The 22649-nt window shown below is 48.4% G+C and overlaps 1 protein-coding gene across 2 annotated transcripts in view; it reads left to right on the top strand.

The window, feature by feature from the left end:
* The window catches only part of abl2 (c-abl oncogene 2, non-receptor tyrosine kinase), a 32018-nt gene extending 10798 nt beyond the window's left edge, over positions 1-21220 (top strand). Inside the window, exons 1-11 of one of the 2 annotated variants that reach the window (XM_061238307.1) lie at positions 6163-6357; positions 6924-7088; positions 8236-8531; positions 9185-9457; positions 9747-9831; positions 10089-10266; positions 10932-11116; positions 11625-11777; positions 12076-12165; positions 12386-12571; positions 15415-21220. In XM_061238307.1, the coding sequence (XP_061094291.1) occupies positions 6249-6357; positions 6924-7088; positions 8236-8531; positions 9185-9457; positions 9747-9831; positions 10089-10266; positions 10932-11116; positions 11625-11777; positions 12076-12165; positions 12386-12571; positions 15415-17126 (3432 nt within the window). In that variant the 5' untranslated portion in view covers positions 6163-6248 and the 3' untranslated portion in view covers positions 17127-21220. Of the gene's footprint in view, positions 1-6162; positions 6358-6923; positions 7089-8235; positions 8532-9184; positions 9458-9746; positions 9832-10088; positions 10267-10931; positions 11117-11624; positions 11778-12075; positions 12166-12385; positions 12572-15414 lie in introns of those variants that run through there. The other variant, XM_061238306.1, reaches the window with a different exon arrangement.
* The last annotated feature ends 1429 nt before the right edge of the window (positions 21221-22649 follow it).

Below are 22649 nucleotides of genomic sequence, written 5' to 3'. Positions count from 1 at the left end.
CCCAGAGCGGGGGGCCCGGGGGAGGGGGGGGGCACTCAATATCCCCATTGAGCCACAGCAGGGCTGGGGCTGCTCCACCGTTTCAGCTGCCTGCTGCTGGACCCGCGCCTGCAGTCCGTACACTCACACACGCACTCACACACAAACACACGCACGCACACACACACACACACACACACACGTGCACACACACACACACGTGCACACGCACACACACGTGCACACGCACACACACATGCACACGCACGCACACACAGAAGCACACACACACACACACATACACACTCACACACTCACACATACACACTCACGCACTCACACATGCACACTCACACACTCTCACACACACTCTCACACACACTCTCTCACACACTCTCACACACACTCTCACACACTCTCACACACACTCACGTACTCACAGACACACACACACACACATACACACACACACACACACACACATACACACACACACACATACACACACTCTCACACACACTCTCACACACACTCTCGCACACTCTCGCACACTCTCGCACACTCTCGCACACTCTCGCACACTCTCACACACTCTCTCGCACACTCTCTCGCACACTCTCTCGCACGCCCCCTGGCCCCGTGTGGCCTCCTCTGGACTGACAGACTGACAGACGCACACTTGCAGAAAGACATGATCACTGACACACGCACACACATATACAGTCCCATACAGAAACACATACTCGCAAGCATACTCATTTTCTTGTACGCATATGGTCAGTCAGAATCCCAAATGCACAGACATACGTTTATATAAACTTCTCTCACACACTCTCACACACTCTCACACACTCTCACACACACTCTCTCGCACACTCTCTCGCACACTCTCTCGCACACTCTCTCGCACACTCTCTCGCACACTCTCTCGCACACTCTCTCGCACACTCTCTCGCACACTCTCGCACTCACAGACACACACACACACACTCTCTCACACACGCACACACATACACGCACACGCACACGCACACACACACATACACACACACACTCACACACTCTCTCGCACACTCTCTCGCACACTCTCTCGCACACTCTCTCGCACACTCTCTCGCACACTCTCTCGCACTCACAGACACACACACACACACTCTCTCACACACACACACACACACTCTCTCACACACACACACACACTCTCTCACACACACACACACACACACACACACACACACTCACGTACTCACAGACACACACACACACGCACACACGCACACACGCACACACACACACGCACACATACACACACACACACACACACACACACACACACACAAGCGCGGCCCCCTGGCCCTGTGTGGCCTCCTCTGGACTGACAGACTGACAGACGCACACTTGCAGAAAGACATGATCACTGACACACATATACAGTCCCATACAGAAACACATACTCGCAAGCATACTCATTTTCTTGTACGCATATGGTCAGTCAGAATCCCAAATGCACAGACATACGTTTATATAAACTTCTCTCACACACTCTCACACACTCTCACACACTCTCACACACTCTCTCTCACACACTCTCTCACACACACTCTCTCACACACACACACACACACACACACACACACACACACGCATAAACACGAGCGCACACCTCACGCTTTGTGCCGATGCATGGCCCGGCTGCCTCCCTATGGTACGGCGTGCCAAAGCCCCGCACAGCCATCTGACTGCTCAACAATGGAAGAATGACTGGATTTGTTGCCAATGCGAGAGTGAATGGATTATGGAAATGGGGTAGGCAATGGAGGGGGATCGGTCTTTTGCTCTTTTTCTCCCATTCTGAAGGGGTGTCACAGCCTCACTGGTTTTTTTTGTGGTGTTAAACGGGAGGAATGAATTGTAATGTATATCAGGGACGGGATTCTCAGTGTGCATCAGCAGGAAGTGTCCCATCTCTGGGGCTCTGTGTGTCAGGCGGCCTTCATTTTGTGTGGGAGGAAGCTGCAGTCCATGCTCTGTCCGTCTGTCTGAAAGTTAACCAGAACAGCCTGACAATGGGATATCTGGGAAGCGCAATGCTTGGATGAGAAACAAACCCACAATATAAAAAAAATGACAGAGTACATAAAATATATTTTCCAACCAAGTTTTTTTTTTTTTTTTTTGGAAACTTTGCAAAGAATCCATTAGTCTGTCTGTGCAATACCCAATTGTAATGTTCCAGTTTAAAAAATAATAAAACGTTTTGAGGACTATCAAAGTGCTTGATTTATAAAGCATTTTAGGAATAAAGCAATCAGAAAACAAACAGTGAATCCAATAAATAGTTGTTGACAGTAAATGCTATTTAAACTGCCAACAGTGGATGTTTCCGATGAAGTATTGTTGGATTACGTTGGCTTGCGCGCTGTATTGTGTTTAGTGATGATTAAGGAGTTCTAAATTTCAGCAGCTGTCATACTGAAACTTGCACCCGGTGAACATGGGTGTCAGTAACTGCTTCTTGAATACCAGTCAAAACACATTGTATGTACCCAATATTTTGGCCAGTTGCATGCTGGTATAATTGTGTACATCTGTAAATCAGCCTTGCACTTCGTGTACAGGTCTGTCGTGAACAAAAAACACTTGCTGTTAGGTGAAACCATTTTTAAAAATATTGTGTTTATTGGGGCAATGAAATTCAAATACAAAGCTTGTCTAAGCTGTGGTAGATTTATGTAATGGGCTGCATCAGGAACACAGAGTTGAACTTGTCCCAGCAATGTTTTATGTACCAAGTGAAACCAAATGGGTTTGAGACCAAACCAAAACCAGTGACATGAAATTGCCGTTATGCTAGTTATTTCGTAAAACTCCATGTCCAGCAATACGCTAGAAGCAGTGAGGACAATGGATTCACTGAGTGTTGTGTAATTGCTTAATTTACTCATTATGTCCTCATTAGGGTGGTAAAGTCATTTTGAAGTAGCAACAGTTTATTTTCCCAGGGATTTGTGTCGTTCTCATGCCATGCAGAAATGTGTAGCACAAAAAGGGCGGTTTCTTTACTGCAGGCTGGGCCAACCGCTCGATTCCAACTCATTTTCATTGGCGAGAACCTCTTAGTCCCCCTGTCATTCAGCAAATAAAGCGCCTCTTATTGAGATGCAGTGCCAGAATAATCCGGGAAGCTTTGATTGACTTTCCTTTGCCCTTAAACTAAGTGCGTTTGATTGAATCCCACCCCGTGTGTTGCACTACAAGATGAATAATCTGTATCGTGGAATTTAAACACACTTCCTTGTGAAGCCTCATCCACTTAGCAAGAAAAAAATTCTATTTCTTTTTCTTCCTAGCCAACTGTATTTTATAACGAGGAGCACAGCAAAAACTGCCCAGCAACTGCAGGACACTCTTGGATCTGAGTGGCAGTGATGTTTTGGAGAGATGACATGACGTTTCCCTGCTTGTCCTGCATATATGAGAGTACTGTATTGAGGGACAAACACCTACGCTAGTTGATTTGGGGGTGGAGATCTAAAAAAAGTGTACACTCAAATGGAAATGGTCTGACAAACCCTGTTCCTGGAGGTCTGCAGTCCTGAAGGTTTTCTCTTCAACCATAATTTGCCACTCCTTATTTGAATCATTTGCAGCTCAACAAGATCTCTAGCTGTTGAATGAGGTGTGCTTTGTAAGGGTTGTGAAAACCTACAGGACTCTAGTAATAGGGTTGGGCAGCCCCGTTTTAGAGTATTGCATCAGTCAGTATGATGAATTGGCAAGCAATTTTCTGGCCTTGTTTTTGCATTTAGTATTTCGTTTTCCATTCGATCAGGATTCATTAATTACTTATATGGATATATGTGGGGGAAGGCAAGGCTAGATTTTAGCAAGTGTAATTATGCCAACCATATCTGGAGGAGGGGAGATTACAACATTTAAGCAGCTTAATGTAAAAAAAAAAAAAAAAAAAAAAAAAAAAACATAAAATGTTATGTAAGATCCTTTTACTTAAATGGCTGTGGCAGCCACATTCTTTTAATAAGCAAAAGACATTTCAAAATTCTTAAAATCAAACACTATAAAAGTACACATAAAAATCACTGTTTCCGTCAGAATTGGCAGTTCAGCAAAAGTGTTTTCGCTGCCCATTAAATTTTAAAAGTGCCAATCAATTCTCCAATAGGGCCGTGCTTTTTTGAATCAGTAATGGCGGCCATTAAGTATGCTGAGAGGACAGTGACTGTGCAGGAACTGCGTGGTCTGTGAAGGGGAATGTAGGCTTCTCTATCGGGCTCACCCAAAGCTGTAGTGGTGCTGTTCAGGCCTGGTGGGGATCGGGAAAGGCCCTGGCAGGGCCCCCCATGTGTGGCCCTCTGTTCTGGGCCCTCCTCACGGCTGTAGCCAGGCTTGGCACGCTGCAGGCTGCTGTTCACAAAAGAGGCCCGGCCATCTGTTGGCGAGGTGGCACAGAGTGGGCCGGACAGCTGTATAAGAGGCGAGTGGCTCGCTGCTTTCTACAGGAGGACTTTACACACACACACACACACACACGCACACACGTGCCCCGCTCTCCTCTCTCACGGGGAATTTTCAGAAAGGAGTCGCTATGGAGAATGGGCGCACGGATTTACTTTAATGTCTGTGTTTGCCCAGGAAATTCTGACTTCTAAAGCCACATCAAAGAGGCGTAATGGAAGGGACTGGGGCAGACCGACGCTAATCAGAGGAACTTTTCTTCAGCGGCATTTTTTCCCCCTGAATGGGGGAGCCTTTCATTGCGCACAAAGGTCTGGCTTCCTCGTGGTCACTGGGCTGGAGTCGGTGTGTGAGTTCAGGAGGGAGAGCCGGCTACGCGTTAGCGGCCGGGACGAAGAGCCACCGGACCTCCGCACTGGGAGCTCGCTGATGTACTGGGAGCTGTGGCTGAGCCGGGTGAGCGGGACGCCGCCCCGGTGCATTGTGGGCCGGGGGAAAGGTGGGCTCTGCGATGAGTTGGTGTGGAGAGAGGCTTTCGATCAGACCCGTTTCGCGCGTTGTGTGTGGACTCCAGCGGTGTGTGTCTGGGTTAGAAGTGAGGAATAAGCCTGGCTGTTCCTGTGTGCTGCACTCACGAGGCTGTTTGCTGACAGGTGTTGTTTTTCTTCAGCGATGCATGCTGAGGCCCTCCCTGCTGTCTGTTCTTACTCTGCTTTTGCTATTGAAGTTTATTTGTGTTTGTGGCCAGTTGATTTTGGAGGCGGTAATGGATCTGTTTAGCGGTAGGAGGCCCTGCTCGTATGGTTTGCTCTCTGGTGACTTGACTGGATGCTGAACCTGAATTTGGTCTTTTGGCTCGATTTTCAGCTGCTCAGCGGGAGCTAGGAAATTGGAACGATCTGGAATGCCAGAATTTCTTCCAATAATTGTGCAACGTGCTGTTTATCTAATTCTACATTTTTGGTTGGATGAAGAATCCCTGTTTTTTAATCTCCACTACAGAAGAAGTGTAACTACTTGGAATGTTGTCCTGGCCCGTATATTTGATTTTGTTTGGTCTGTACCGCACACTAGCAATGTACAGCTCGCAGACATGCAGACTTTGATTTTGAAATGAAGACGTGAGATGGCTGCGTTTGGCGTTTTGTCAGCAACGTTCCCACCACTCCTCTGACGGTGTGGACACACTGCTGTTCATGTGGGCTAACTCTACCCATCATTGGCATCTGCGTCTCATCCTGTTGTTGTCTGTTCTGGGTGTAGCCTCTGAGCCTGTTACATAAGCCGCAGGTCAGTTACACCTTTTTCAGGCGAGGACATTAGAGTTTCCTTTGAAGCAGTGGCTCAGAGTTGCTCTGGATCTCCACTGGACCACTGGGCTGTACGCTACTCTCTTGTCCCAGGAGCCAAAATGGACGTTTTACACATCGAGCCAATGATGGGTATGACTACATTTCTCCATGTTTCTCCCTCTTTTTTCCTCTCTCTGTCATTCTCTATCCCTCTCCTCTTGTCCATTCCTCTCTTTTCTTCCGGCTGAGTGTGTTCGGGTTCACAGCTGCCCGGACTTGCTGTGGACGTAACTGCTGGCTGTACAAACGTGGGCGTGGAGGCATTGAGTAGATTTCCTCAGACGGGCCACTCCTCCAGGTCCTGTAGTCTATATATGCAGGAGGTGGAGAAACCGCGCCAGACAGAAACGTCCTGTTTGGGCTGGTAGTCACTTTAGTGGTTTCTCTTTTCTGTACCTGGAAGCGAAGGAATTTTTCTCAAAACCCGAGGACTGACAGAGCATGCTTTTGCGGACCTTGTTGCCGTCCAGCAGTTTTGAAGAAGAGTGGGTTAGGCTGACTGGCCGCCCCTGTCCCAGGACTGAGGATGACGAGGGGTACATGTACTCAGGTATCCCTGCCTGCCACATTTCCTGGGGTCTGGTCTTAAATGTGTTGTGCGGTTGAAGCGGTCTTTCACATGTACTCTGGCCCGCTGAGAAATGAAGCAGAAGAATACGATGGCTTTTCTCTGTAAAGTGGTGTAGTGAACTTGGTGGTTTGGTCATTGTGTGTGGACTTGAGCAGTGGGAACATGTCCACAGAATAGGCCAAGGATCTGAGCTTTTTGTTTTATTGAGTTGTGTTACTGCTGTGACTTTTCAGCCTTCTTCAGACACTTCAATAAGATTAATCTTGTTATATAATCTTGTAATAATGAATTATTTCTCTCTTTCTTCCTCTCTCTCTCTTTCTCCCCTTCTCTCTCTTTCTCTCCCTCCCTCTTTCTCCCCCTCTCCCTCCCCTTCTCTCTCTCTTTCTCTCCCTCTCACCCCCCTTCTCTCTCTTTCTCTCCCTCTCTCTCCCCCTCTCCCTCTCCCCCTTCTCTCTCTCTCTCTCTCTCTCCCCCCTCTCTTTCATTCTCCCTCTCCCTCTCTCTCTCTCCCTCTCTCTCTCTCTCCCTCCCTCTCTCTACAGAAGCCCTCCACCGTCCGTTCGGAGTGGACACGGCCGCTCTGACTGAGGCGGTGCGCTGGAGCTCGAAGGAGAACCTGCTGGGTGCTGCCGAGAGTGACCCCAACCTCTTTGTTGCACTGTACGACTTCGTAGCCAGCGGTGACAACACGCTGAGCATCGTGAAAGGTATTTACTCCGAGAGCGCGTGCGAGCGTGGGAGTCTCCCCTCACATCCCTACACACCCTCCAAACTCGCGCTTCAGAAATGACGTGGGCAGGGAGTGGGCCACTGACGAGCTGTCAGGAAGGGAAGCCAAACAGCGCCTGCTTCTTCAAACTCCTTTTCCTCTAGCTGTTTACTTTTGAACGGTGTGTTCTACTTTTCTCTCGTCAGACTAATCCCTGCTCTTCTTGAAAGCCTTTTAGTTCGCAAAGAGACATGGCTGTGGGAGTTGCGCTCAAAATAGTACACAAACTTCTTTCCTTCTTTTTTCGAAATACTGGCGTAAAAAGTTGAAGAAGTGCAGAAGTGATTTAATGACTCAGTGCCTACTCTCTGCTCTGGCTGTGAGTCACGTGGAGTGGGCATGTGAACCAAAGAGCATCCCCACACCCTCTCTCTCTGAACGCCTAATCCTTCCCACTGCGGTAATAGCAGGTGGGCAAACACAGCAGGGGGGCGATGAAACGGAGGGGAATTAACAGAGCTCCTCGCCTGAACCTCGGTGTCGGGTCGTTGCCATGCCTGGGACGAGTAATGACCCCGGCGTCTGACATTTAGCGGTTCTGTTCGCGCCTCGCTCGGGGCCTGGCTGTCTGATTTGTAAACGGTCCCGAGCTCTGCGTGGGTGTATCTCAGACATGGCGCTGTCCCTGCGGGGGGCAGACAGGCCTGTCTCCCTCGCTCTGCCTGTGGCGGGGGCAGGGGCGGGGGCGGGGTCACAGAGCTGCTGACTCTCCCTGCTCCTGCCTTAAGAGCTCAGTGTCCTCGGCAGGTCTCCCGAGATCGACCTCTGTGCTCAGTCCGCCGTAGTGCCGCGCTAGGCTGGTATGAGGTGTCCTAATGGAGGCTCTTTAGCAGCCGCCCGTAAGAGCCGGTGCTGATGTCACTGGCTGATAGGGCGGGAGCGGCAGTGGCCCTCATCCTTGCTCATGGCGCTGAGTCTTAGTGCAGACGCCACACACACACACACACACACACACACACACCGGAGCCAATCGATGAGGCGGCGAATCTCTGCCTCGGCCCGTTCCGGTTAAATGCTCGCGTCAGGCGCTGCCGGGGCCCCGGGGCCGTGGTGTGACTCTGCGTCTTCCGCCCCCTGTCCCCCAGGAGAGAAACTGCGGGTGCTGGGCTACAACCAGAATGGGGAGTGGAGCGAGGTGCGGTCCAAGAACGGGCAGGGCTGGGTGCCCAGCAACTACATCACGCCGGTGAACAGCCTGGAGAAGCACAGCTGGTACCACGGGCCCGTGTCGCGCAGCGCGGCCGAGTACCTGCTCAGCAGCCTGATCAACGGCAGCTTCCTGGTGCGGGAGAGCGAGAGCAGCCCGGGCCAGCTGTCCATCTCGCTGCGCTACGAGGGCCGCGTGTACCACTACCGCATCAACACCGCCTCCGACGGCAAGGTAACTCCCTCACTCAGCCCCTCTGCTTTTCTCTCTCTCTCTCTCTCTCTCTCTCTCTCTCTCTCACTCTCTCACTTCCCTGTTTTTCTTCTCTCCCTACTTCCCCATATTTCTCTGCCTACTTCCCGATTTCTTTTTCTCTCCCTTCTCTCTCGCTTCCCTATCTTGATCTCACTTCCCCCTTCTTTTTTCTGTTTTGTATCACTCTACTTCCCCTCTCATCCTGACAGTGTTTCCTGTTTCTCTGCTTATTCTCCTCTCCATCTTGCTTTCCATCACTTACTTTTTTTACTGTTTCTCACTCCATATCTCTTACACACCCTCACTTTCACTCACATACTCACTCACTCACTCACTCACTCACTCACTCACATACTCACTCACTCACTCACTCACTCACTCACACACTCGCTCACTGTCTCTTGCACTCTAACTCACACTTGCACACTCACTCACACACTCACTCACTCACTCACACACTCACTCACTCACACACTCACACACTCACTCACACACTCACTCACTCACACACTCACTCACTCACTCACTCACTCACTCACTCACTCACTCACTCGCTCACACTAACACAAGTAGCTGGACTGCCCTGTATAGTGTGTCTTTGGCCCCTCTCTGACCCCTCTGTCCTCTCCCAGGTGTACGTGACGGCGGAGAGCCGCTTCAGCACCCTGGCTGAGCTGGTGCACCATCATTCCACAGTGGCCGACGGGCTGGTCACCACGCTGCACTACCCAGCCCCCAAGTGCAATAAGCCCACCGTCTACGGCGTGTCGCCCATCCACGACAAGTGGGAGATGGAGCGCACCGACATCACCATGAAGCACAAGCTGGGCGGCGGCCAGTACGGGGAGGTGTACGTCGGGGTCTGGAAGAAGTACAACCTCACCGTGGCTGTAAAGACACTCAAGGTCAGCCCCTGACCTCGCTGACTTCGCATGTTTTTATGACCCTGCTGCACTCGGTCTGCTGCTCTGCGTCTCCTCGGTGCTTATTCTTGTCCAGATGCACATGCTGTATTGTGTAATTACTTCAGTTCCGCGATTGAACATTTGGATAGTTTGTGGTTTTTGGTCACCACCTAGTGGCCAAAGAGGGTCTTGAATATATGGAGCATGTGATCTACCGTGTACAGTGATTGAGATCTAAGCTAGTAATGTCTGCTAGTTAACTCAAATGCGGTTTTTTCCTGCCTGATAGGAGGACACCATGGAAGTGGAGGAGTTTCTGAAAGAAGCCTCAGTCATGAAAGAAGTGAAACATCCCAATCTGGTGCAGCTATTAGGTCAGTACTCTGGAACCAAATGTTTCCTAGATGTATTGTACTCGATGTTCCTGTAACGGTAATTCCCCATGAAGTCGGTCCAGACAGTGTTCTATTTGTTACATGTAACATGAGCAGCCAACGGTCTGGGTTGTGTGTGTGTGTGTGTGTGTGTGTGTGTGTGTGTGTGTGTGTGTGTGTGTGCGCGTGTGCGTGCGTGTGTGCGTATATGTGTGTCTGTGTGTCTGTGTGTTTATGACTTGTTTTTCCCCCTCCAGGTGTGTGCACACTGGAGCCCCCCTTCTACATTGTGACGGAGTACATGCCCCACGGGAACCTGCTGGACTACCTGCGCGAGTGTGACCGGGAGGAGGTCAACGCCGTGGTGCTGCTCTACATGGCCACGCAGATCTCCTCCGCCATGGAGTACCTGGAGAAGAAGAACTTCATCCACAGGTGAGAGCTGCTGTCTGCACACGGGCACATCGACGTGAAGCACTTCATGGACCTCACACACACACACACACACACGCTCCCTCACTCCACTCGCTCGATCTCACACACACACACACACGCGCACACACACTCTCTCACTCGCTCGCTCACTCGCGCACTCACTCACTCACTCGCGCACTCACTCACTCACTCACTCACTTGCTCATACGCTCACTCACACACCTCTGCACTCACTCAGCTCACACGCTCACTGACTCGCTCACTCACTCACTCGCTCGCTCGCGCACTCTCACTCTCACTCTCACTCACACTCACACACACACTCTCTCACACACACACACACACACACACACACACACACACACACACTCTCACTCACACACGCACACTCATTCACACACTCACACTCTCACACAGACACTCACTCACACACACACTCTCACTCACACTCACTCACGCGAGTTGAGGATTCTTCACAAGGGGAGCTATTAGCAGGCAAAGTGCCAGGGGTGCTACGTAAGAGTGGTGCTTCGCATCCATGACAATGTGTCCTTGTTTTCTTTTTTCTTTTTTCTTTTTTGCATCTTTATTTTGAAATATTACACACATTCGGTTGAATTAAAGACGCTCTTAACTTTTGCGTGCTCTCTCCCTGACTCTCTCAGAGACCTGGCAGCGAGGAACTGTCTGGTTGGGGAGAACCACGTGGTGAAGGTGGCGGACTTTGGACTCAGCCGGCTGATGACCGGAGACACCTACACTGCCCACGCTGGAGCCAAGTTCCCCATCAAGTGGACTGCTCCAGAGAGCCTGGCCTACAACACTTTCTCCATCAAATCTGATGTCTGGGGTAGGTGAACGCAGCAAGCAGGCTTCACATGCGCACTGAGGGTAGTCGCACAAGTTGGTGCTGGCCTGTCCATTAGACCATATAGGCCACCTCTCAGGGCCCTGGTGTGGTTAAGGGAACCCCCATGTTGCTATTTTTATTCATTTATTTTTTATTATTTATTTTTTATTATTTATTATTTTGGGGCCCTGTGGCGGGGCTACGTTTGCACCTCCTTCCTGCAAACCAAGCTCTACCACAAGCCCATTGTCAAGGTCCTGCAGACTCACAGTTCAGCTCTTCCTCACACACACACACACACACACACACACACACACACACACACACACACACACACACACACACACACTGTTGTCCCATCCCAAAGGATTTCATGCTGAGCAGGGCAGAGTTAATATAATCCACTTTGCTTGGTTAAGCTTGCTTCCGGATTGCTTTAACCAGCTCTAAAGCCCTGAGTGAGTACATCAGACCTGTATCATGACGTGATCCTCTTTTTGTCCCGCAGCGTTTGGAGTGCTGCTTTGGGAGATCGCCACCTACGGCATGTCGCCCTACCCGGGAATAGACCTGTCTCAGGTGTACGACCTGCTGGAGAAAGGCTACCGCATGGAGCAGCCTGAGGGCTGTCCGCCAAAAGTGTACGAGCTGATGAGGGCCTGTGAGTACTGATAACATACACTCTGAACACACACTCGCATGGTCTGTTGAGCTGGGGAGCACGGCTGTTTTAAAGTAATTATTGCTGGTTATGGGCATCTTCATTGCTGGTTGTGAAAATTATGTTGTTTTTTTAAGTAATAATTTTTTTTTAAATGAAGAGAGAATCCTACAGTTATCAATTGTGAAAATCAGTTCCTAAGCTATCAGCTTTGTGTTTTGTAAAGTACATTCTCTGTGACCTGCCTTTATAGAATAAATGTTTGCATTGGTTTAGCTCTTTTGGGTTTGTACTTCAGGCTGGCAGTGGAGCCCTTTGGATCGACCTTCATTTGCAGAGACTCACCAGGCCTTTGAGACCATGTTCCACGACTCCAGCATCTCTGAAGGTATAACTTCACTTGTACAATTACACGTTTGTCTAAGGCAGTTTACTTTGAAAGGCTTATGTGGTTAGCTATTAGGACAGAGCTGCTCAAGCAGCAAAGCATTTTGATGTAAGGAACAGGTAAAGACAAGCATGCGCACACACACACACACACACACGCACACACACAGTACAGTCTTACCTGCTGTTAAATGTTTGCTCCCATGCTGTCCCATGTGCAGAGGTAGCAGAGGAGTTGGGGAAGACGGCCTCCTCCTGCCCCGGTGTGCCGGTTCACCCCTTCGGCCCGGACCTGCCCCTGCTGCCCTCCAAATCCCGTACGCTGAAGAAACACACCGAGAACAAGGAGAACATCGAGGGGGGGCTGGACGGCAGGCAGGACCCCCCCAGCCACAGTGGCCCCTCAGGTATCCCAACTCGCCGCCTCCGCAGGCTGAAGAGAGTGGCAGCCGTGTTTCTGAATCCCCTCCCCTGAGGATGCAGTCTCAACAGAGCTCAGTGCTGTTATCACTACAGTCTGCCTCAGCAGTGTCACCATGCTGTTATCACTAGTCTGCATCAGCAGTGTCCATAGTGCTGTTATCACTACAGTCTGCCTCAGCAGTGTCACCATGCTGTTATCACTAGTCTGCATCAGCAGTGTCCATAGTGCTGTTATCACTACAGTCTGCCTCAGCAGTGTCACCATGCTGTTATCACTAGTCTGCATCAGCAGTGTCCATAGTGCTGTTATCACTACAGTCTGCCTCAGCAGTGTCACCATGCTGTTATCACTAGTCTGCATCAGCAGTGTCCATAGTGCTGTTATCACTACAGACTGCCTCAGCAGTGTCCATAGTGCTGTTATCACTACAGTCTGCCTCAGCAGTGTCACCGTGCTGTTATCACTAGTCTGCATCAGCAGTGTCCATAGTGCTGTTATCACTACAGTCTCCCTCAGCAGTGTCACCGTGCTGTTATCACTAGTCTGCATCAGCAGTGTCACCATGCTGTTATCACTACAGTCTGCCTCAGCAGTGTCACCATGCTGTTATCACTAGTCTGCATCAGCAGTGTCAATAGTGCTGTTATCACTACAGTCTGCCTCAGCAGTGTCACCCTTTCGTTATCACTAGTCTGCATCAGCAGTGTCCATAGTGCTGTTATCACTACAGTCTGCCTCAGCAGTGTCACCATGCTGTTATCACTAGTCTGCCTCAGCAGTGTCACCATGCTGTTATCACTAATCTGCCTCAGCAGTGTCCATAGTGCTGTTATCACTACAGTCTGCCTCAGCAGTGTCCATAGTGCTGTTATCACTACAGTCTGCCTCAGCAGTGTCGCCATGCTGTTATCACTAGTCTGCATCAGCAGTGTCCATAGTGCTGTTATCACTACAGTCTGCCTCAGCAGTGTCACCGTGCTGTTATCACTAGTCTGCATCAGCAGTGTCCATAGTGCTGTTATCACTACAGTCTCCCTCAGCAGTGTCACCGTGCTGTTATCACTAGTCTGCATCAGCAGTGTCCATAGTGCTGTTATCACTACAGTCTGCCTCAGCAGTGTCACCGTGCTGTTATCACTAGTCTGCATCAGCAGTGTCCATAGTGCTGTTATCACTACAGTCTCCCTCAGCAGTGTCACCGTGCTGTTATCACCAGTCTGCATCAGCAGTGTCCATAGTGCTGTTATCGCTACAGTCTGCCTCAGCAGTGTCATCGTGTTGTTATCACTACAGCCTGGCTCAGCAGGGTCCAATGCTTTTGGCATTATTAAAAAATGTGCTATCAATTTTATAAACATTTGTGTTCATCCTCAAGAATGACAAGAAACCTTCAAGGAACACATCTTCTACAGATTGAGTGTAAATGGCATGCTCATATAGTTGTCACTTGGTGCAATTCAAGACATCGGTGTTGAAATAAAGTACAGGGACCTGTGTCTTTGGTTCTGTTATGATTGCTGATTTGTTCAGACATATCCAAAATGTTCTTGATTATGTAATGCCTGTATTGTGCGTTGTGCCATTCTCCTCACCATTTCTGTGTCTTCTAACACTTTTGTGAATGAACTGTGTAGATATGCATGTTTGTGTTTGTGTAATCACCTGCGCTTTTTACTACCTGTAAGGAAATGATTGTGAAATCTCCAACCCCTGCTTGCTGGCTTGTTCCTGCTTGTAGCATGTTTCCCCCCTGCACCCCAAACAGCTTTTTCAACATAATTCATGGATTAAAAGTTACATTCTTGTTCTCCTTTCTTTTACGTATATTTATGTATCACTGAATAACTTATTTACTTTCTTATTTATGTATTTAAAAAATATTTTGAATAAACACCAAGTTTCACTAGCTGTGGTTAGATGGAAATGGTGTGTAAAACATTCCTTGAATGCAGTATATTGTTCTCACTACTGAAATGTGACTCCATGTATTAGATATCACTCTTGTAGTAAACACTGTCACATGATAGGGCTGAAATCCAAAAAGGTTTGACTCCTTTGGTCAGTCACTGTCTGTCCATTTTTTCAATATTTCTAGTGCTTTGAATTACAACCCCCCCCACACACACACACACACACACACACACACACACACACGCACACACACACATGCGCGCATACACACATACCAACCATAAATTGTCTTTATTCTGAACTGTTGAGGTCAGTGAAGTATATACACAGTAATAAATGGTGTAACAATGGAGGGAAGCTGAGGAGGGAATAATTTACTCCTGTAGCAGAGGCCACATCCTCCATCATTAAACCCAATTTAAAACTACAGTGTAGTATGACAGTATAGTGTTACACCAGACGTTCATTCATGCTCCTACATAAAGCATGGAGACGAGCTGCAATGATGTTTAAGGGCATCGGACGCCGATGTGGCTTCCCTGTACATTTCATACACTGTACAGGGCACTGTGGCCTAACCTGCAAAGGGCTGCCCTCCCCTGGGCTACAGAACTGTTCAGATTGGCACAAACCTAATAACTGATATCAGGAGCTGCCATTTTATTCGAATCTTGTCAATGTGTGAAACGACTTGGCTGGTCGCACAGTCTTCTGGTTATTCAAGTCTGGGTGTGACTTATTGTTCCATATTTTGTAATAAAAAAATTCTGAAGGCAAATGATGTGCTTAGATATGCTGAATGGCCTGTTCTTATTATCTATTCAGTCCTTATGTAACTGTTCTGTAGCGCATGAGTTCCTCTGATGAAGGCAGGGTGTTTAAACCATTCCCTCTGCTGCCCTCTGCTGTCCGCAGGCCTGATGAGCACCCTGCTGGGAGGGGATGCAATGGGAGGCTCCCCAGCCCTGCCCCGCAAGCAGCGCGACAAATCCCCCAACAGCCTTCTGGAGGAGTCTCAGGAGACCACGTTCACCCGGGACCGCAAGGCCGGCTTCTTCAGCTCCTTCATGAAGAAGAAGTCGTCCACCTCGTCCTCATCCCAGCCGCCGCAGAGCCTGCCCACCCCGCCCAAGAGGAGCAGCTCCTTCCGCGAGATGGAGAACCAGCCGCACAAGAAGTACGAGCCCGCGGCCGCCTTCGCCGGCTTCGGCTCGCCGCCCCCCGCCCTGCCCCAGGCCGACGGGCTGGGCTTCTCGCCGTCCCACGGAGAGGGCAACCACGTCCAGGCGCGGTGCTGCGGGGCCAGCTTTGGACAGAAGACCTCCAGCAGCTCCGCGCCCACGGGCAGCAGCAGCAGCAGCAGCAGCAGCAGCTGGGCGGGGCTGGCGGGCTTCTTCACGCCCCGCCTCATTAAAAAGACCCTGGGGCTGCGGACGGGCAAGTCCTCCTCGGAGGACGGGGGCGGAGGGGCCAAGCCCTTCCCCCGCTCCAACTCCACGTCGTCCATGTCGGCGGGGCTGCCGGACCTGGAGCGCATGGCGCTGACGCTGCCCAGGAACCGCAGCAAGCCCCCGCTTGAGCGCACGGCCTCCACCACCTCCACCGCCTCGCAGCCCGAGAACGGGGCGGCCCGCTCCTCCGAGGCGCTCCTGCGCCGGCTGGACGAGGGCACGGCGCAGATCCGGGAGCGGCCCAAAGCCAAGCTGCTCCCGCGCGGGGCCGCGGCGACCAGAGCCCCGGGGGTGGGGGGCGAGGCCGACCCGGACTGCCACCCGCGCTCCAGGGAGGGCCAGGAGGGGGCCGCGCAGGACCGGCACGGCTGGTCGTCCCCCTCCAAGTCGTCGGGCCAGGGCCCGTCGTCGACGGCCCCGCACAACCACAAGGTGCCGGTGCTGATCTCACCCACGCTGAAGCCCGGCCCCGCTGACGTGCACCTGGTGGGCGTGGACTCTCAGGGCAACCGCTTCAAGCTGCTTTCGGAGCACCAGGGCGACCGCGACCGGCCCCGGCTGGTCAAGCCCAAATGCGCCCCGCCTCCGCCCCCCACCCTGCGCCTCCTGCAGCACCTCCCCTCCTCCTACAGCGGGGACGGGGCCGAGGAGCAGGGCGGGGTGGAGGTGAACGGCGACGGGGTGAAGCGGCCGGGGAGGGGGACCGGAGGGGGAGGGGGGAGGCCCATGGTGCCGCCGCCGCAAGTGCCTCCGCCCCCCTCGGCCGTTGCCGTCGGCAACACCACCCCGACCAAGATGGCGAACGGCGCCACAGGCTCCAAGGTGGCCCTGCGGCGGACTCGGCAGCAGGCGGAGCGGGGGCCCCTGGAGAAGGTGAGCCGGGAGGCCCTGCTGGAGTGCGCGGAGGGCCTGAGCAGCGCCCTGCACGGCAGCCCCGAGCCCTCCTCCAGCAGCCTGGTCCTGGACGCCGGACACCAGCTGCTGGACTGCTGCTCGGGCTACGTGGACTGCATCCCGCAGACGCGCAACAAGTTTGCCTTCAGGGAGGCCGTGGGCAAGCTGGAGCTGAGCCTGCAGGAGCTGCGGGCCTCCTCGTCCGGGGGCCCGGGGCCCAGCCCCGCCTTGGACAACCTGCACACCTGCATCAAGGAAATCAGCGATGTGGTACAGAGGTAGCCGCAGCGACCTCTGCCTAGCCACCTTCTTTCGGTCATTGTGTTTCAGATTTTGGGGCAGAGAACAATCTCAAATGTACCTCAGAAATTCACTACGCATTGTCTCATTGTTTACAGCCAACTCTCGTAAGTCTGTGGGGAGCACAGTTGTTACCTTGCATAATGTTTATACCAAACTAGAAGAGGTAGTCCCTCTTTCACAAAAACGTGTCCTTCCTTGTTGTGTAATTTGACACTGGGTTGTAACATCTTTGCTGCCAAAGGTCATCAGCAGTGTACTGTAACAGTGAGTCTCACTGATGGCCTGTAGAGAACTAGCCAAGCTCCTCAAGCAGGGAGTGCTGTTGGCTGCAACTATTTTGAAGCAACAGTATTTGATGGAGCAACTGGCATGAGTCTTCTGGTTTGGTATGACATCTCATTACAGAGCACATGTACACACCCTCAGCCCAACTGGATTCCCTCGCGTGAGACACTATACACAGACCCCGTCCCACACCATGTCTGGAACATGCATGAAATGTCAGCTTTCGTTTGGTGCAAAGCTGTCGTCTGTCCTGTGTAACGGCAGCCTGTCAATCCCTCCTTTTTCAACAGTGTGCTTTTTTATTTTCTGTTGCAGAAGTAAACTATCGTGTGCCATTCATGGTTCCCCTCAACCGAAAATGTAATTTGACTTTGCACTTAAAGATCTTTTCTGACACGGGGTGTTGCCGTCACATTTCATTAAGGCCTTCATGTTCAGAACGTCCATTTTTGCATTTTTTCTGTCGCATTAATAACAAAAAATATCAGTTCGAGGTTCTGGCAGAAACTCCCTTGCACGTATGCTGTATGACTTGTTTGTACAAGTGGTCTATGAAAGAAAAGAGCCTTTATTAAAGTTAGAATGGGACACTTTGGCAGGGACTGTGTTACTGGGGACAGAGCCAGCTGTAGCTCATCGAGTCCTTGCGGGTTGGAAGTTGCAGGTTATCCTGTCACGGGTCTGTGTAACGCCTGGTGTCTCAAATGCAAAACAACTGTCCTGGGAAAACTGAAGTAGTTGAAACACAAGCTACAGTACTTCTCTAGCACATTTGCAATATATGGATTATTTCAGTAGAATGTCTTCATGTATAAACTTGAATTTAATTTTATTTAATTGAAAGCACAGATGTCTTTTTTTGTTTGTTTTAAAAAATATAAAAAAAGACCTTACATTGTTTCATATCATGGTAAAGTACTCAAGACCACACTTGCTTTCTTAGCCTTTGTCAGATATGAGGTGCGACAGTGAGAGAGCTCCGTGGCTGTGGGTTCCCTGTCACACGGATGAATGTATGCTTTCATTTTTTTTTAAACGCGAATGTTGAAGTCAACAACCTGCGGACAGTGTGGACTGAAGTGACTTATGTGATGGGGTAGTGCAACTATGTCTGCTTGTCTTTGCTTTTCTATGTCACTGTTAATCTGAGATGATACATCTTTCATTGTAAGAGCCTCTCGGAGAATGTTTCAGGAAAATGGCCCTCTTCAGGCTGTGTCAAAATAGATGGGGATCTTTAATCAGATTTTCTGAAATGTTAGCAGCGATGGCTTGGAGAAAGGCTCTCTTTTAAAAGGAAAAGCACCATGAATCTGGGAATACCTGCAGGTCCTATGATGTATCAGCCTAAAATGGTGTAAAACCAGGAAATGTCACAGCGACTGTCAAAACCATTCCTGAAGTGTAGACATTTTCCCCTCGGATGAAGGAGCTGCCAAAAGCACATTTGAAACGCAGCAGTGTGCGGTAGAATGTCCTGCATTCTAATTTGTCAGCAGGTTCCACATGCAGTCACAAGGATTCATCCCAGCGGGAAAGGGGGCGGGCATTTCAGCTCATCCCCGGCCCTCTCCCACTTACAGGAAAACTAGCTAAAAACACACTGGACTGTGCCAGTGTCTCAGCACTCTGGTCTTCAGCTCAGTTCCCATTATGTTGCCAAACATTTCATTTTGTATTTTTCAGTTTTGTGATGAGGTTGCATGTGTGCTTATCTTCACTGCAATGTTTCACAAGAGATTAGTGGGAAATAAACCGTCCCTTCATCTCCCTGGATGTTTTTCCTGAAAAGGCCTGTAGTTATAGCTTCATTAAATGCATTGCTTCTCAAACGCATTATGCCAGTCAAATTTTGAGAAGATGATGTATAATAGGCCTGGGTCAAATATGTAAATTGAATGTTGGATTCAGATATTTTTCTACATTTTGCTGAGCTTATGTATTGGAACCTATGAAATGCTCTCAAAAGTGCAAGCCCCACCTTCTAGTCCTCTTGGTTGGCTCAGTTGCACCAGGCAAGATCTGTTGAGCACAGAAAAGTATTTAAATCCAAAACAATGATGTATTTGAGCCAGGTCTGGTTGCCTTGTAAGAAGCCATGTAGACTGTAACATGTAAAATAAGAAGAATATGGTTTTCTTATACATGTGAAAATGCTGCTCCTGACTGGCGTGAAAGACCAACATTACATTTGTAATCCTAGCCAAACAAGTTTTTCTCCAGCATCCATTTTATCACGATGGCCTTAATTTGAAGTTTTGTTTCCTCATCTCACTCCCAAATCTAATTCTGTATTCTGTAATCTAACTGCCATTTCTGCTATCAACACGACGCTAAAAAAGCAGGATCACGCAAATAAACGCTAAATCATTTGGCCAAATCCACAGAAAATTGTCTTTTTTCGATGTGGGATTTCAGAAAGATTTTTTTTTTACCTACTGGATACAATGTTGCCCAATGATTCATGGTGCCTTTTGTGAAAGATTTAATGTATTGTGCACTACTCAATTCAGAGACATTTATACAGTTACCTGTTATTGTAAATACTTTTTTGTATCATTGTTTTCAGAAATTACTCACTTTACAATGCGGTTTATGGTTAAGTGGAATTTCAGCCCTATAGAATATATTTCTGTTGCCAAGAACAATATCTGCCAATTTACTTTTAAATTTTGCCTCTTGTGTATGAATTGGTTGCTTGACGTGTCCCATTTCTCTGCAAAGCCAGAGCTGTTGGTTAGCCCTGGTGTTTGTGTGACCTATATGCTTGCGAGAATCAGCATTGCACAACTTGGTGCCATTTCCTGTTGTTCGGGTCCTAACACAGCACAGAATGTTTTCCATTCTTCCAGTTTATAGTTTTACTGCAGCTGAATAGCAGGTATTGAATATTGTGTTTTGCCCATGAGCCACCTCCGATAGTTGTCTGTGCACATTCTGTCCAAGTTTGTCTGATTTGACTTCCGCATTTGTCAGTCAAATATCTTTTTGTAATTTTTTTAATTTATTGTCATGCAAACCATATTGCTTATCATGCGCAAGTCTCTTGTTTTAGTCAGACTGCCCTATTATAGCAATCATTAATTTTCCAAATCATTAGAAATATAGACAACTTGAGTATTAATACACTCTAAATCCTAGAACTGCCTTTTGTTTCTACATTCAGGGAAATGATGTCAATTAATTCACACTGTAAAAAGCTTCAGAAGAAGCTACTGCCATCTACTCCCTCTCTTTTTCCTGAGCCAAATGCAGTCTTCCTGCTCACAAAGCCATTCACACATCCCAGTCAAGTCAAGTCAGGCTCACAAGTGTCCAAACATTTCACTTTGGTAATTTTGTATATCAGTGTCCAATTTTTGCCCAAAATATATTGTGCATACATTCTTTTTTTATTTATTCAGTTTTATTTATTATGTTTTATAATCATTTTGAAGCCTGGAAGTCACATCCTGGGAAACAGTCTGTCTTTCTTGTATTTTTTTAAGCAGTGCTGAAGAAAATTTTCGTAAGCATCGTTTATACCAAAGGCCACTTCTTCAGTTCTACTAGTGCAATGAAAACCTAAACACTTCTTAACTGTAAATATGTGAATTTTAACAGGGATGAAAAATGGCAGATGTTAACAAATTAACACTATCAGTATTTTTCTTTCTTTTTTTTATTGTGAAATATATATTTTGTGTGTTTCTAATTTAAATCTCACATTGAATAGTGTATTACTGTGAAGTTTTCTTTATCAGTGTTAAAATTGGTGTAAATAATAAATAAAAATGAAAAAGATAAAATGAACATGGTCTTTATATCTTTGTGGCCTGATCTAATGGATGTCTAATTTCGGGGGTTCATGACATTTATTCCAAGATAGAATCTAAGCATAGTTTTTTTTTGTTTTTTGTTTTTTTAATGAAACGAGATTTATTGTTTTGTACATAAAATTTTATTTTAAATTAATTATGAAATGTGCAAGGAATAAAAAAATTTTTTTTTAATGCACAACAGTTCCAAACCGGTTCTACAGTTTTAAATTGCACACCAGTATCTCCACAATACTCAGACATGCATTTAGTTTTTTCAGATTAATGTACAGCATCACCATTAATGGTAATGGTATCAGTTATGGGCAGCCTGTAGCATAGCGGTTAAGGTACATGACTGGGACACGCAAGGTCAGTGGTTCGATCCCCGTTGTAGCCATCCACACAGCCGTTGGGCCCTTGAGCAAGGCCCTTAACCCTGCATTGCTCCAGGGGAGGATTGTCTCCTGCTTAGTCTAATCAACTGTAAGTCGTGCTGGATAAGAACGTCTGCCAAATGCCATAAATTAATGAATGCATTATGAAGGTGGTAATATAGTGAACACGTGTTTCCCAATGCATGCCTTTCTGACATGAACATACGTCAGCTAAGAGCTGAGATCAGAAGTCATTTTAAGAGAATTTCATTCAACCTCTAGGCTACCTCTAAATCAAGTTGCATATACTTTATTAGGTAGACCTGTACACCAGCTTGTTAATGCAAATATTTAATCAGGCAATCATGTTGCCGCAACTAAACGCATACAAGCATGCAGACATGGTCAAGAGGTTCAGCTGTTTTTCAGACCAAATGTCAGAAATGTGATCGAAGTGACTTTGACTGTGGAATGGTGTTGGTACCAGACAGTGTGGTTTGAAAATTTCAAACTGCTAATCTCCTGGGATTGTCACGTACAACAGTCTCTAGAGTTAGCAGAAAATGCTGCGAAAACATCCAGTGAGCAGAAGAACAGTACTTTTAATAAATACTTAATGCTCTCTAAGTCTACCTTGCACCATTCTATTTTTGTTACGCCAAATAATCAGCGTACATAACTGGAGCCAAAACTTCGTCCCTACCATTTTCACTCCTCGATCAGAACGAACGGGAAGGGATGACAATATGTCGATACCGGTGTAGCACTACATTATCAAATATACTGTATGCTCAATGCATAGATTGTCCAAATAAATGCACACTCAGTACAACTCCACATATGCTCACATGACTGCAAGGAACCCCATTTCAACAGGACAGTGACTTCAACACGTTATATGCCAACTAGTACTTACATTGAGTAATCTTAATTTAAAATCAGCAATTTGTAACAGCAGAGATCACAAGATTCAGTCGAAGAGCACGCCCCCAAGTTAAAAAGCGGTGACGCAGCATCATATGCGTTTTCCCCAACCACGCTCC

Source organism: Conger conger, chromosome 4, assembly GCF_963514075.1.
Source record: "Conger conger chromosome 4, fConCon1.1, whole genome shotgun sequence".
NCBI lineage: Eukaryota > Metazoa > Chordata > Actinopteri > Anguilliformes > Congridae > Conger > Conger conger.
Note: the sequence above shows the minus strand (reverse complement) of the source record. Positions and strands in the feature narration are given on the sequence as shown.